The following is a 15,981-nucleotide window of genomic DNA, read 5'->3' on the forward strand; positions in this document are numbered from 1 at the left end:
TTAGATCAGTGGAGCAGAACAGCCCAGAAATAAACTTGCTTATATGGTCAATTAATCTATGACAAAGGAGGTAAGAATATACAATGAAGAAACAACAGCCTCTTCAAAAAGTGCTGGGAAAACTGGACAGATAGATGCAAAAGAAAAAAAGGAACTGGACCATTTTTTTACACCATATACAAAAACTAAAACTGTATTAAAGACTCAAAGTAAGACCTGAGTCCATTAAGCTCCTAGAAGCTAACACAGGTAGTAAACTGACATCAGCCTCTCTAATTTCTTTATGTATATGTTCCTCAAGCAAGGGAAACAAAAGCAAAAATAAACAAATGGAATATTACTCAGAAATAAAAAAGAATGAAATCTTGTCATTTGCAACAACATGGATGGACCTAGAGGATATTATGCCAAGTAAAATAAGTCAGAGAAAGAAAATACTGTAAGGTTTCACTTGTATATATGGAATCTAAAAAACAACAACAACAACTAATGAACAAACCAAACAAAAACAGACTCATAGAAATAGATCCCACTGATGGTTGCCAGCGGGGAGAAAAATGGGGAATGACTCACAAGGTGAAGGGGAATAGTCAATAATACTGTGATAAGAGTGCACAGTGACAGACAATTACTAGACTTAGTGTAATAAAATTAAAAATTAGAAAAGAAGGCAACAAGAACAAGGGAGAGAGAGGGGGAAAAACCTGACATTGCAAAGAAACAAAGACTAAAAAAGTTTAAAAGAATGTTTCTAAAAATAAAAAGACAAAAAAAAAAAAAAAACCCAAAACCTAACATTAGAAGAAAACACCTTCTCAAATCAATAAAATTTAACGTTGAACTAATTAATGCACAAAGTAAAAGACAAGACTAAGATAAAATGCACATAAATAAGAGTGAAATAGAAAGTAGCAGTTAATAGGAGTGAAAAGAAATGCTTAACATATAATGGGGGAATAAGGACACATATGTAATACCTTAATCAATAAAGAAATTAAAAAATAAATAAATAAAAGGATGGAAAGAGAGGGAACAAAGATGAGCTGAAACCCAAGAGTAATAACCAAAAGCAGCTGACGGATTAGGACCTGGAAAAAATTCATTTGGTCCACAGGAAGGGATGTTTTGGCTCCTGGGGAAGAAAAAGAAAGGGGACAGCAGAGGGTTTCTTCCCCCTGGTGCAAAGCGGACAGCACTGTGAGCCCCAGTACTTTGGGTGCAAACAAAGCTCAGTGGGTCCTGCACAGACTACTAGTGAGCATCCTAAGTAGGTTCTCTTTATAATCACACCTTACACACATTCAGAAATACAATTTGGAAGTAAAATGAAAATTATTAGTGAAAATAATTTATTACTTTTAAAAATAAGCATTTATAATAGAATACCAAATTAGATTTCATCTAATGCACTAACAAAAGCATAATATACTCCAAAAAAAACACAAGGACTTCCAACGTGCAGTATAAGTAAATAAGTCAATTAAACATTTGGTACTGCCACCTAATCCCATTAATTCATACTGCTTCACATGTAAGGGGAAACTGCATTGGGGTCTCCCTGCTCCTCACTCGAAATGCACCGGAAAGTGACAAGCTTAGGGCAGAAGAAAGGCTGCTATTGCAAGTTGGAGCAGAAGTGACGATTCTATTTTCAGTATCTTGGGGAAGTGAAAGGGATGTGCATTACATTCACCAGGTCTACATGGAAGACGCTAATCATAAAACAGTCCAGGGTTAAGATTTCATTTGTGGAGTATGGTGAGCATGGTCATGTCCTAATTCTTTCTTGGAGTTTGGAAGTGTCCCTGATCATGTAACCATATATTCAGGGTTGAGGGAGACGCTAATGCTGTGCCTTTCTCAGGGGCCACAATGGCTCCTGCCCTTAGGTGACTAAAAAAGCAGCTCTCCTTTCCTTAAACATTCTGGCTCAGTATCAGGAGTGGAGGTAGAAAGTATTGTCAACGTCAGAAGAGTTGAGTTCACAGTTTATCCCACAACGGATGCATTAGGCTTTTTAGAGAACCTCAATGAGACTGTCAGTAATAAGCAATCACCTTTTTATACAAATGAGATTTCTTACAAGTCTCTGGAGTTTGGCCGAAAAGGTTGAAAGCTACTCTGTTGTTCTTGAGGACAAATGCAATCCTTTCGAGTTACCAGATTAGGTCCTATCATTGAGCATGTCTTCACTCCACCCCCTGTTCTTGGCCTCCATATATACAGATGCATTGCACTGCTGCATGGCATACTCCATCTCAACCAGCTGGCGGCATCCGATAGTTAACTTTTCCCTGGGGAATAAAGAAATGTTAAATCACTGCACGAGAGCTGGTCAGGTAAATGAAAAAACTTCATACAACAGGATAACACTGAGATTTGAAATACATTATTTGATATTTGAGAGAAAAAAATACTGAGAGTTACAGTTTCTTTGCACAGACAAAACATGGGAGGATAAGCACTTAGTAGAATAGTTCTCAATCAACATGAAGATCTTGATCCCGGAATTCTGGGAATTGGCAGACCTGCTATCAACAAGCGAAGTTGGATGCTTAAAAAAAGTCCTTTGTATGGTTTCTGAAGGACCTCTCCCAGAGGTTGGGCCGATGTTAATATGTTCTAATCTGAGTGGTAAGCAAGGCTGGGGGGTGGGGAGGTAGCGCACATATCTTTGTGTGGTTCAGTTTGAGAGTTAAAGACAGGTAGACTACAAGATTCTTGAGAATGCTCCTCCTGCTAGGAACAGACACTAGAGAAGGGACAGGACGCTGACAGGGCTTCCACTCTTAAAATTGCTGAAATAAGTTATCTAGCAGTTAAATGAATATTTATTATTCGACACTGGAGGTGGAAGCAGAGTAATGCCTAGTATACGCCATGCCTACAGACAATTGACCCAAGATGAAGCCTACTTGGACTCTCAAGTGCCTGGAGTCCAGATCCCATTGAAACCTATTTAAATCTAGAGATTGCCTACATAAGTTCACAAAGAATACACACCATCTAGTACAGCATCTGACACATTAGGTGTTCAAGAAAAGGCAGTTACTTTTATTGCGTAAATGACAATTACTACTTCCTTGGTACTAAGATTAATCTCAGCAATCTCCACAGTGTTGCCAAAGATCACTAGCTCCCTCTACTTAGGAATACACTTAAGCAAAGAAGCACAGATTTGTACACTAAAAACTACAAAATATTGCCAAAGGAAATTAAAGACCTAAATTAGTGGCATCCCATGTTTCTACATTGGAAAACTTAATACAATGATAATACTCCCCAAACAATCTACACACTTAACACAATCCCTATCAAAATTCCAACCATCATTTTTGCAGGAATGGGAAAGCTGATCCTATGATTCACATAGAATTTAAAGGACCCCAAATAGCCAAATTTTGAAAAAGAAAAATGTTAGAGGACTCACACTTTCCAATTTTGAAAAGTTGACCCAAAGCAACTTCAATCAAAACAGTGTGGTACTGGCATAAAGACAGACATATAGACCAATGGAACTGAATTGGAAGTCAAGAAGTTAACCCTGATATACATGGTCAATTGATTTTCAACAAGGGTGCCAAGGCCATTCAATGTGAAAAGAATAGTTTCTTCAACAAACAGTGCTAGGACAACTTGATATCCACATGTCAAAGGAATGAAGTTGGACCTGTACCTTATACAAAAATTAATTCAAAATGGATTAATGGCCTGTTAAAGCTAAAACTATAAAATTCTTAGAAAAATATTTGGGGTAAATATTCATAACCTTAGCCTTGGCAATGAATTCTTAGATATGACACCAAAAACCAAAGCAACAAAAGAAAAAATACACAAATTGGATGTTATCAAAATTAAAGCTTTTTCAACTGTAATTGAAAAATTTTAAAAAAATTAAGTAAAAAGTAAAAATGCAAGAATTTATATGAACTGCCCAGCAAAAATTGTTTTGTCCCTTTGCGACAGTATAAACAGTTCACATTTTAAGGCAAAAATGCAAATAATCCAGGAGCACTTTTGATAAACTCAATTCTGATGAGGTGACTGCAATTTTTTTCCCCTTCTACCACCTGGTGCTCTGCCCTGAGCACCTGTTCGGGTTGACATTTACACAACTTTGCATGGTTTAGTTCAAAGATTCTTGTTTTCTTTTATGTCTTTGATATTGTCTGATTTCTTATCTGGCAATGTTATTTTGGGGTAAAGTATAACATAAAATATGATTAAACAGAAATCTCTCAAAAAAATAAAAACTTGCAAATGAATATATCTCATAAGGGTCTAATATCCAGAACATATATGTCACGCTGCCAGGTGCCAAGGTGGTTGACAGTCAACAAGCCAAACCGAAAGTAACAATCAGGACTTGATTCATTTACTGCGACTGCAAGGGGCCAAATGAAAGGTGTCAGCTCCCTAATGCTCCATTTTCCCCACAGAATGACGCCAGGTAAGGGTCTGACAATATGCAGTGCAGAGAGGGTGCAGTATCTCACTATTGAGGAGCCCCTAACTAAAGTCCTGCCTCCTCATTGACGCAAATGGCTAAGGGTGTCTTAGTCCTTTCAGCCTGTCATAACAAAATAACGTAGACTGGGTGGGCACTAAACCACAAATTTATTTCTCACAGTTGCAGAGGCTGAAATGTCCAAGATCAAGGTGCCAGCATAGCTACATTCTGCTGAGAGCCCTCTTTTATAAGAGCATTATTCCCACTTATGAGGGCTCCACCGTCATGACCTAATCATCTCCCAAAGAGCCCACCTTGTATGATCATCATCTTGGGCAATAGGATTTTAACATATAAATTTTGGGGGGTACATAAATATTCAGAGCACAGCAAAGGAGAAGAGCTAGGAGCAGAAAAGCATTGTGTGGAGAAAAATACTATGGCCAAGGTCTCTAAAAAGAGGTCTCAGCAGAGATGCCTCAGCCAAAGCCCCCCAAAGGAGGCCTCCAAATGAAGTTGCCAGGACTTGGAATGCAAGTAGGCATGTGAGCATGCCCAGGGGTAGGAGGCCTGAGCATTGCCTGCAGTCCTCTCGAGAAGGCTGCAGTTCATTGGCTGTGTACGGAATCTGGTATGGAGAAGGCAGCTTTCCCCAATGGAGCCCGCCAGATAAAAGCCACATAACTGTCAATGGTCCGGTCTAAAAGATCACACCTAAGATTCTGGCCTGGAGCCAGATTCCTCATAAGGAATTCTTACAACTCAACAACAGAAAGAAAAACAACTCAATTAACAATGGGCAAAGGGCTTGAATAGATATTTCCCCAAAGACAAACAAATGGCCAACAAGCTTATAAAAAGATGTTCAACATCATTAGTTCACAATGAGATAAAGCTCCAAATTCTTTAGAATAGCTATAATAAAAAAAAATGGAAAATAAATGTTGATGAGGATGCTGAGAAATTAGAACCCTTGTATACTGCTGGTGGGAAGGTAAAATAGTGCAGCTGCTTTGAAAACAGGAAGTTCCTCAAAAGTTAAACACAAAATTACCATCTGACCTAGGACTTCTACTCATAGGTATACAACCTCCTCAAATTATAAAGAACTGAAAGAATTCAAAGGCAACACTATTCACACTAGCTCCAAACTGGAAACAACCCAAATGTCCAACAACAGATGAATGGATAAACAAAATGTGGTATATACATACAATGGAATATTATTCAGCCTTTAAAAGGAATGAAGTGCTGATATACACTGAGTGGCCAGATTATTATGATCTCTGAATGCATAATAATCTGGCCACTCAGTGTATATCCTATATAATAAAAGGCTAATATGCAAACTGTCCCCTTGACCAGGAGTTCGACTAGCAGGCAGGCCAGCCAACCACCCATGTCCCCTCCCCCTAGCCAGACCCCACCCATGCACGAATTCATGCACCGGGCCTCGAACATATATATGTATATATATATCCTATCTAATAAAAGAGTAATATGCAAATTAACCATCGCTCTGCTACACCCACAAGCCACGCCCACCAGCCAATCAGGAGAGAATATGCAAATAAACCCAACCAAGATGGCCTACGGCCACAGAGAGCAGGAGGGAGGCTTGGGTTTCCCCGGCAATGGAGGAAGCCAAGCTTTCCACACACCCTTGCCAGCCTAGGCCTCCACTCAAGGCTACAAAGTTTCAATTATAGAAGATACATAAATCCCAACAGAAATGGCTGCCACCACAAAGCAAGCAGAAGGCTTGGCTCCACTCCAGGCTACAAAGTTTCAATTGTAGAAGATAAATAAATCCCAGATACCAGGGCCTCTGCTTGGGTCACCAGGGGGCGTGGCCAGCCTGCAAACCACCACAAGCCCCTCGCCCAGGCTGCCCCATGCCCCAAGGGAACCCCCACCCGATCTAGGACACCCTTCAGGGCAAACCAGCCGGCCCCTTCCTGTGCACTAAGTCTCTATCCTATCTAATAAAAGAGTAATATGCAGATTGACCATCACTCCAACACACAAGATGGCTGCCCCCATGTGGTCAAAGATCCTGTCCCCATGTGGACACAAGATGGCCACCACAAGATGGCCAGCAAGGGAGGGCAGTCGGGAGGGACCAGGCCTACAAGGGAGGACAGTTGGGGGCAATCAAGCCTGCAGGGGAGGGCAGTTAGGGGTGACCAAGCCTGCAGGGGAGGGCAGTTAGGGGTGACCAAGCCTGCAGGGGAGGGCAGTTAGGGGAAAACAGGCTGGCAGGGGATCAGTTAGGCATCAATCAGGCTGGCAGGGGAGTGGTTAGGGGGTGATCAGGCTGGCAGGCAGAAGCGGTTAGGGGCAATCAGGAAGGCAGGCAAGGTGAGCAGTTGGGAGCCAGCAGTCCTGGATTGTGAGAGGGATGTCCGACTGCCCGTTTAGGCCCTATCCCACCGGGATCGGGCTAAAACGGGCAGTCAGACATCCCTCCAGGGGTCCCAGATTGGAGAGGATGCAGGCTGGGCTGAGGGACCCCCCCCAGCCCGTGCATGAATTTCGTGCACCGGGCCTCTAGCGTGTGTGTGTGATACACACACACACACACACACACACACACACACACACACACACTGCGTAGTCAGATTATTATGTGTTCAGAGATCATAATAATCTGGCCACTCAGTGTATGCTACAATGAGATGCATCTTGGAAATACCATGCTAAGTGAACAAAACCAGACACAAAGGGTCATATGTTGTATGATTCAACTTACAAGAAACACCAGAATGAATAAATCCATAGAGAAAGAAAGCAGCTTAGTGGTTGCCAGGGTTTGGGGCCAGGAGGGGAGAACAGAGAATGACTACTTAATGGATATGGAATGTCCTACTGGGTTGATGGAAATGTCTTGGAACTAGACAGAGGTGACAGCTGCACAACTGAATGAATGCTCTCAATGACAATGAATTATACACTTTAAAGTGGTTGTTAATTTTGTTACCTGAATATTACCTCAATTAAAAAAAGAAAAAAGTATATACTTTTGTATTATCTTCTTTTACAAATAATATAGTCAAATGTACTACAAAGTATTATTGCATCTATAGATACAAATATAATGTAATCCTTTTCTAATTAAGACAGAAACATCAGCCCTAACCGGTTTGGCTCAGTGGATAGAGCGTTGGCCTGCGGACTCAAGGGTCCCAGGTTTGATTCCGGTCAAGGGCATGTACCTTGGTTGCGGGCACATCCCCTCACCGGTGTGGGGTGTGCAGGAGGCAGCTGATTGATGTTTCTCTCTCATCGATGTTTCTAACTCTCCCTCCCTCTCCCTTCCTCTCTGTAAAAAATCAATAAAATATATTTAAAAAAAATTAAAATGACAGAAACATCAAAGGTCTAAATTTGAATTCTAGATTATTTTTTTCTAAGGCTTTTTCTGTCTGAGGCTTCCTGGACAGACCAGGTCATTAATTTAACACAGGGGTTCTCAAACTTGACCATGCCCTGGATGGACTGTCACACAGATGGCTGAGCTCCACCCCTAGAGTTTCTGATCCAAGAGGTCTGGGATGGAGCCTCAGAGTTGGCATTTCTTGCAAGTTCCAAGGAGATGCCGACACTCAGGTCCTGGACCCACAGTTAAGACAACCACAGTTTGAATGTAAGCTTGAAGTCACTACCAGGGACCTGGTTCCTGGAGTAGGAAAGCAATCATTCCTGAAAGCACTTGACAGCAAAAGAAAGCTTCTGATATACAAGCCATCTTAGGCAGTAAATTGTTTGGACATGCCAGGTGTTTTATGAGGCTAATGTCACAAACTAGCTTGCATTTTATCTAGAAAAAAAAAATGACCTTAGGAACTTGTCTCACAAACATGCCAGGACAGTCTGTCAAGAACTTACAGGGCCAACAAAGTGACTGAAACCTGCTCCTAACTTATTTCTCATACATATAAGACACTACACAAGACATATACTTGGTAACCTGTTTTATAATCTCATTAATTTACCATCCTGGATTTTCTTTAGATAGATAGATTTCAGAGAGAACAGGAGAGGGAGAGATAGAAACATCAATGATGAGAGAGAATCACTGATCAGCTGCCTCCTGCACACCTCCTACTGGGGATTGAGTCCGCAATCTGGGCATGTGTCCTGACCAGGAATCGAACCGTGATCTCTTGGTTCATAGGTCAATAATCAACCACTGAGCCACATCAGCCAGGCCATCCTGGATTTTCTGAGCAAACTCCTCATATGCTCAGGGTAAAAAGCGCACAGACATATTACTGGCAAGAGCAAAAGCTACATCAAAGAGTCTACAGAAGACAGAAACTACAGAAGACAGAAAAGTTAACTGGTTTATAGACAGTGAACACGGAGGTTTTCCAGTGCCATGGAATTCAACTTTGGATCAAAGCTACTGTCAATCTGAAACCTCAATTCCTTGTTTATCAGAACCTAAAAAAAGTTTTATCTTCTTCAGCTACTTAATTACATCCCTATTGCAATAAATATGATGTTGGGCATGTCAACAGTCTCCTTCCTCACAACTAACACTTTATATTAAAAAGCGAAGAACAGGAAATTCAGAGATTTTAAATAATTGCTCTTCTTAATATTCTCAAAGGTGGCCAGCTATATATGCAAGCTAAATCACTCATCTATTTTCATCTCTGAGCCACAGGAAAACTTTGCCACCGACTATCTATTCATTTGGCCCCATGTCTAATATGAACCACTGTCTCTTTTGGCAGCTTATTTGAAAACTGAGCTGTGGACTATCCCAGAGGCTAATATGGGAGACAGATAGTGCAAATAATTTCAAAACAACAGCAGAGTGATAAATCTAAAGGCTATATCTTTCAATGCATTCAAGATATTAGGTATATTTGATTTCAAAATCATCTTTTTGGGTATAAGAGGGAGCTTATTAATATCATAGTTCAAATCCTTGGTACTATAAGTGGAAAGAAAACAAATTAGAACTTTGAACATTCAATTTTGATCCCTGTACCCTCCCTACCTCCTCCCACCCCCTCCAAAAAACCTCCCAACTATTCCAACAGTACGGGAAAGTTAAACTAATTTTAGAGATCTGATGGAACCATTCTGCAAGGGACTCTGCCCTCTAAGTTACCTACAGTGGGGTTTCTACACCTTCAAAAATATGGCTAAGGTTCATAGACGTTATATTCTAACACAAATCTCATGTATACATTTAAATGTAAATTGGCTGTAAAGATCTATAAATAACATAGTCTGAAGATTACAGTAAAAAAAACCACCCAATCTCTCCCCCAGTTACAACATCATGCATGCCCACTGCCTTCAGATTTTCTTGGAAAACTTATTTGAATCTAATGAGTGAACGTTCATAGCTGTGCTGCTTAATGACATTTGTCCTCGCATCTTGACCATCAAATTTATCAATTAAAAGTTTTTAACAGAAGCACCTTGATAGTTAACTTAGTCCCTGAGCCTGCACATAAAATTTTGTAACCACATCTGCACATTATAAGTAGCAAATAAACAATGATTTAGTGTTGCAGTGGCATATTACATAGCAATGAAAATAAAAAATGCAGTCAGTTCAGCTCCAACACTTGTTCCAAATGCACATATTTGTTCCAACACCACTTATATAGTAAAAAGCAATTTGAACACATACTAGTAATTGTTCTATGCACAATTTCAGTAGTGAGAGATGCTAGATGAACAGAGAAAACTGCACCCAGCTGACCCAAGCAGCTTAGGAACAGACAAAACACACTCATGCACACACCTCAAACATGTACAGCTACTTCAGCTTCCTGTGTGTTAAGGGCTACATCCATTCACACTTAGTGCTGTGACTTTACGTCCAATTCTTCCCCAGCACATCACACTAACCGATGAACTGCAGTCTTCCAAAAACCACTTCTATAAGCAATTTGAGCTCTTTTACAAGGTAAAGTGTTAAATCTACTATAGCATTTATATATTTCCTAACCACTAACAAGCGTAAATCTGGGATACCATTTTGATTTTTCAATGTGTCCTTACGTCTTTGAGAGATGTGCTCCAGCCCCATTTTTTCTTATGCACCCCAAGGTTTTTAATGCATGATTTTGCATAGAGCATGGGTGATATTAGGAACGCACCTGTCATGTTGTAATAGAACTAACTGTGCTCCATGCCTCAACATGGTGAATCTCAATGTTGACTTACAAAGAATAAGGGTGACAGTGAAAGATTTAGGTTAAATGTGTTTTTGCTCCTCCGGATTTGTTTGTCTGGGCCCAGGGATGGAGAGATTCAAACATATACCCTGTGTATACAAGAATCAGATTTATACTAGTCCTTTCTTGTTACATATGAATGCTAGAAACCAAGTTATTTGTTTAAAGAATATATAGTGTGTGATACTGCTAATTTAATCCCTTTTTTAAAAAACTAGGAACACTTAAAATTTTTTAAAATAGGTTTTTATTGATTTCAGAGAGGAAGAGAGAGGGAGAGCGAGAGAAACATCAATGATGAAAGAATCACTAATTGGCTGCCTCCTGCATGCCCCACACTGCAACCCTGCAGTGCCCTGACAGGAATCGAACCATGACCTCCTGGTTCATAGGTCGACGCTCAACCACTAAGCAACACTGGCCAGGCCCCACATTTTTAATGTAAAAACATAAAGATAAGGTTGGGAATTATAAACACAAAATCACTAAGGAGAGGATGGAAGGGAGGATACAAATAGGACTGGGCAAAGGTCTATTTTGTCAACCGAGTATTCTTTATACCTGTTGTTCTTCAAAACATGGTCTGGGGAATGCCAGCCTCTTTCATAGGGTCTGAGATGTCAAAGAGGCCAAAGCTATTTCCTCACAAGACTGAGACATGATTTGCCTTTTGCAATCTCACTCTTGCAAGAGTACACAGTCGTTTCCCAGTGACACATGATGTGATTATAGAAACAGAATAAATGCAACAGCTATGAGAACCCAGCTTTCTTCTATTAAACCAGACATTCAGAGATTTTCAAAAATGTACAATGCCTTTCTCGTCAGTAACATTTTTGGTTTGGGAAAAATTCTTCTCATAATTCTATGTTACTGATCTTAACATGTAATTCATTAACTACTGTTATTTTTAAATAAATATTTTAAATTTATCAATTCTAATTTCTAATACAGTAAATACAGATAAATATGACCCACATAAACAAAAGCTCTTTAATAACTTATTTTTTATTTATTGATTTTACAGAGGGGGGGTGGAAGGAATAGAAGGATGGGGCTTGAGAGAGGGAGGTAGGAAGGAGAGGAGGAGGGAGAGGAAAGGGATAAGGAGACAGAGAGAGACAAATAGACATCAATTTGTTGTTCCACCTATTTATGAATTCACTGGTTGATTCTTGTATGTACCCTGACCTGGGATCAAGCCCACAACCTTGTGCACATTGGGACAACACTCTAACCACATGAGCTACCCAGCCAGGACTTCAATAACTTTAAAATATAAAGGAGTCTTGAGGCCAAAAGTTTGAGAATTATTTTAAATCTTATACCTGCTAAACGCCCCCCCCACACACACACAGACATACACACAGAGCCTTTTTGTATGTATGAAATATTTTTATACTAATAAAGGTAAAAAATCATAGTGTAGTGAACCATAAAAAAGCAAACAAAAAAAACTCTTCATCACTGGTATATCTATGTATAGATATGACTTACCGATACTCAGTATGTGAAACACAATCATAAAGTTCCTGGGCAGTAAATTTGACACTTTTATTTACCTGAAAAGAACCAAGATATAGTTATTTAAAAATGCATATTAAATCAAACAAATAGTAACAACACAGAGTGGCCCATATTCTGAGAAAGCAGAACGTCAAGTTTCTAGTTCTTGCATAAGAAGGACAGAACACTAAGAATCAGAAGTTTAGTGACCATAATGCTAACACTGAACTATGTGTAAAAATATTAGTCCTACCGTTTCAACCTAATCAGTTCATAGGACTGGTAGTGAGATGGCCCTGGGTTTAGTAAAAAAATCTCAACAAACAATTACTTTGTAGATCAAATGGAAAAAAAAATGTACTCCATGAAACCAATTCATGCTTCAGTTAGCCTGACCTGTTAAAATACTTCTTATTTTCAGTATTTATTTTCTAGGAAAAGTAAGTATCTTATAAAAAAAATAAAATTTAAAATACTAAAAACTTAAAGGGCTGAGTGGATTTGTGGTAGACTATATAAGCAGAAACAGCCACATCTTGTTTATATCCTGAACATTAGAAATAATTCAAGCTGAGAGAAAAAGTCAAGTATTCAACTCTAACAACATTTGAATACTATGCTGACCCTTTCAAAAGTTATTACTAAATAACCTTCACTTTCATTTAAATACAAAGGTTATAAACTATGTGGAAACATCTATCTGTTTAGGAAAAAGTGTGATTTACAGATATTTTCTAAAGAAATGCATTTTTCAGACTATGGAGGTCTAAATAGGTAAACTGATGTGTTTAACTTCATAACTATGTATTATAATCCAGACATAATATACAATACTAAAAGTCCTTTATCATACACAAGCTAGTGGTGGCACTTGTAGTACACACAGAAGCAATTCTGTATTTCTTGAGGTTTCGCTACTGATTTAGATTATATTTTACTTATGTGTAGGGAAGAATCTAGAAATTTGTAGGGGAAAACTCCCTTTACCAGATAACTCAACAAATAGCACAGTACCTAAATTTTAAGAACTTCTGAATTAGTGAAAGGGAAACTAAATGAGACTACCTCCTATTCAATTTATTTATATTAGCTGGTATGCATCCATTAACACTACTTTAAAGACTCATATATCATGAGAATCTTCTATAGAATTAAGGGTATTGCTTATTTGCAAAAGTTCCATGAGCTTCCTCAGTATTTTCATAAAAAATTCACCATATTTGTGTAGAAAATGTTTCATTCACTGAAAGTTAAAAATACACAGTTTTTAAATATAACATTTTAAATGTATACAATCCTAAAATTTTGCTTAAAATTTGTTATTTAATTATATAATATTTAATATATTTATAATGAATGTATTAAATTGGTATATAATTTATCATAATTAACTTCTTAGGTACTTTACAATTTTTAAAAATATCTTCTAAAAATGTCTTAAAATATGTACTTAAACTACTAACCAGTCCAATTCCACCTTCTTTACATGTTCTTCTCTAGTCGTAGGGCCTTCACTATTTTCACTATTACCTCAACATACCAGAACCTTGGTGTCTGATCAGAGAATGAAGGGAATCACCTACTTTCTACCAATTATTGAGAAAAATCAGCTAAGATTTTTGAACCTTGTATAATATGAATAAAAAATAGGTCCTTAAGCCTTTAGTGTATTTTTAGAAAAATGAGTATCTATTCTAGATGATGCTTTAGTTTTAAAAGTGATCATCCACAGACATTTGGACACTTCCCAGAATACAGCTAGGGTACAAGGGTTCCAGGTCATAGGTGACTTACAAAAAGAGACAGTTAATTTACTACTAAAAGGAAAACTGAAATACAAATTCATCACCTATATCACAGATTCTAGCCTGAAATATCTTGTTTCATCATATTCATTAATTTGATTCAAGATATTTTTAATCATTCACATTGGGACATTTTAAATTACACTGTTAAATACCATTGTTATGCTCAAGTATACAATTTTAATTTCCAGGGAACAAATAGTTCAAAGATGCCTTTGTCAGTAAACCTTATAAGAATTATGAAATATTGTGGATTGTGGAATTGGTGTTATTAAATTCTTGTACTATTTACAATGAATGCCAAATATTGACATGGCTATATTATTAATGCTTAAAAACTCAAGAACAAAGGGCAAAGATTAAGTATCAAAGCCAAACATCTTAAAACTTTAGATGGTGCTATCACTGTTTATGAAACAAATGTTTCCAATGCAGTAATTGATATAGGAAAGGAAGTTCTGCTAAGAGAAATTATTTTAAAAATCTGGAAATCACTTCCACATATTCTTATAACTAATGTTAGGTATTTTCTCCCAATACTTCAGTAACAGGAAGCACTAAAAAAACCTATGTCCCACATTTTTCCAGGATGTGATTTTAAAATTATCATATTATTTCCACAAATATACTTTTATAGTTAGAATTAATGACTCAATTTGAAATTTAGAAAATATCATGAAATAATGATATGAATCATGTCAAATGAAGAAATCATCCTAATCACATAGTATGGTTATGCAGTATTAGGCTGATTGTTTAAAAAGCACACATAAATGCTGTAAAACCAAACACTTACTCAGTGGTACTGTTTGGAGCACTTTACATAGGTATATTAAGTTATTTAGTCTTAAAAAATATTATAATTTACATACTGATGTTATTCCCATTTTACAGATGAAGAAACTGAGACAAAGAGAATCAAATAATTCTTCAAAGAGCATTCAGGTAATAGATGGCAGAACCAACATTGTACACTTAGTCACTAGGTTCTTCAAGTCAGATAATTCATACAAATGGCTAAATAAAGAGCTACTTGGGAATAAAAGTGAAGAAATCGATTTAAAGAAGTTTGACTCCATAAACAAATGTGAGACCTGAATATATGTCATATTCCTACAAGTCGCACATTTTAAAAATTAAAGACACATGCACTTGGAAAGCAAGCATATATGGAACATGTGCAAAGAGTGTTAGGCTAACAGAAACTGAAGATCAACAGTATTCTACCCCTGGACCAGCAAGGATGAGTGACAGGGCTGGCTGGCCCACATCGGCCCGGGACTGGGCTAGACGGCCCCGATTGGCCCTGAGAGCCGGCCAGGCCAAGGGACCCCACCTGTGCATGAATTTGTGCACTGGGCCTCTAATATTATTATAGGGTTCTACTGTATGTTTTTATTTAGAGAATAAAAAAACAAACCATGTCACTGGAAACCTTCTGTGGCACTCAACAATTTAAAGTAAATATCAATTATTTTAAATACCATTACGTTTTAGAACTCTACCATGTTAATTTATATTAAAATTCATTTATGGTGGAAATGTGATAAACATTTTAAAGTATTGTTCATACCTCATGTTTGATTAGGAAGTTATAGAGGGTCTCAATATCTTGATAATTACTGTTGGGAGCCAAAATCCTGAAAAATAAAATATAATAAAAACAGGAAGGGGAATGAATGGTTAAAGAAAAATACAATACCTGAACTTTTCCTCAAAATATATCCATACTATAAGGGATAACTTGTTGTATAGTAATCTTTTAGAATGTTTACAACCTATTCTAGTTTTTATCAGTTACAAATTATAAAACTATGAGTTTAATTCAACAGAGGATTAAAATATTTTTGCTTATTTATATTGGTATTTGTATCATCAATTAATCAATAACCAGAAGTATTCTGTGAAATAACAGTTCACACAATACAGATTTCTCAAAAGGTATATAGAAATGTGAAGTGCGTTTGTACTCCCTATCATTTAAAGCTGCAGATAAAGCTTAAAGATTTCCCAG

The 15,981-nt window shown here is 37.7% G+C and overlaps 1 protein-coding gene across 2 annotated transcripts in view; it reads right to left on the bottom strand.

Moving 5' to 3' along the window:
- Positions 1-1,343: 1,343 nt before the first annotated feature.
- Positions 1,344-15,981, bottom strand: part of SWT1 (SWT1 RNA endoribonuclease homolog) — a 61,998-nt gene continuing 47,360 nt past the window's right edge. Inside the window, exons 17-19 of one of the 2 annotated variants that reach the window (XM_080649081.1) lie at positions 15,541-15,607; positions 12,154-12,218; positions 1,344-2,294 (exon numbers count right to left, since the gene is read on the bottom strand). In XM_080649081.1, coding sequence (XP_080505207.1) covers positions 2,165-2,294; positions 12,154-12,218; positions 15,541-15,607 — 262 coding nt within the window. In that variant the 3' untranslated portion in view covers positions 1,344-2,164. Of the gene's footprint in view, positions 2,295-11,644; positions 11,714-12,153; positions 12,219-15,540; positions 15,608-15,981 lie in introns of those variants that run through there. The other variant, XM_080649082.1, reaches the window with a different exon arrangement.

This window comes from Plecotus auritus (assembly GCF_963455305.1).
Source record: "Plecotus auritus genome assembly, chromosome: 12".
In the NCBI taxonomy this organism is placed as follows: Eukaryota; Metazoa; Chordata; class Mammalia; order Chiroptera; family Vespertilionidae; genus Plecotus; species Plecotus auritus.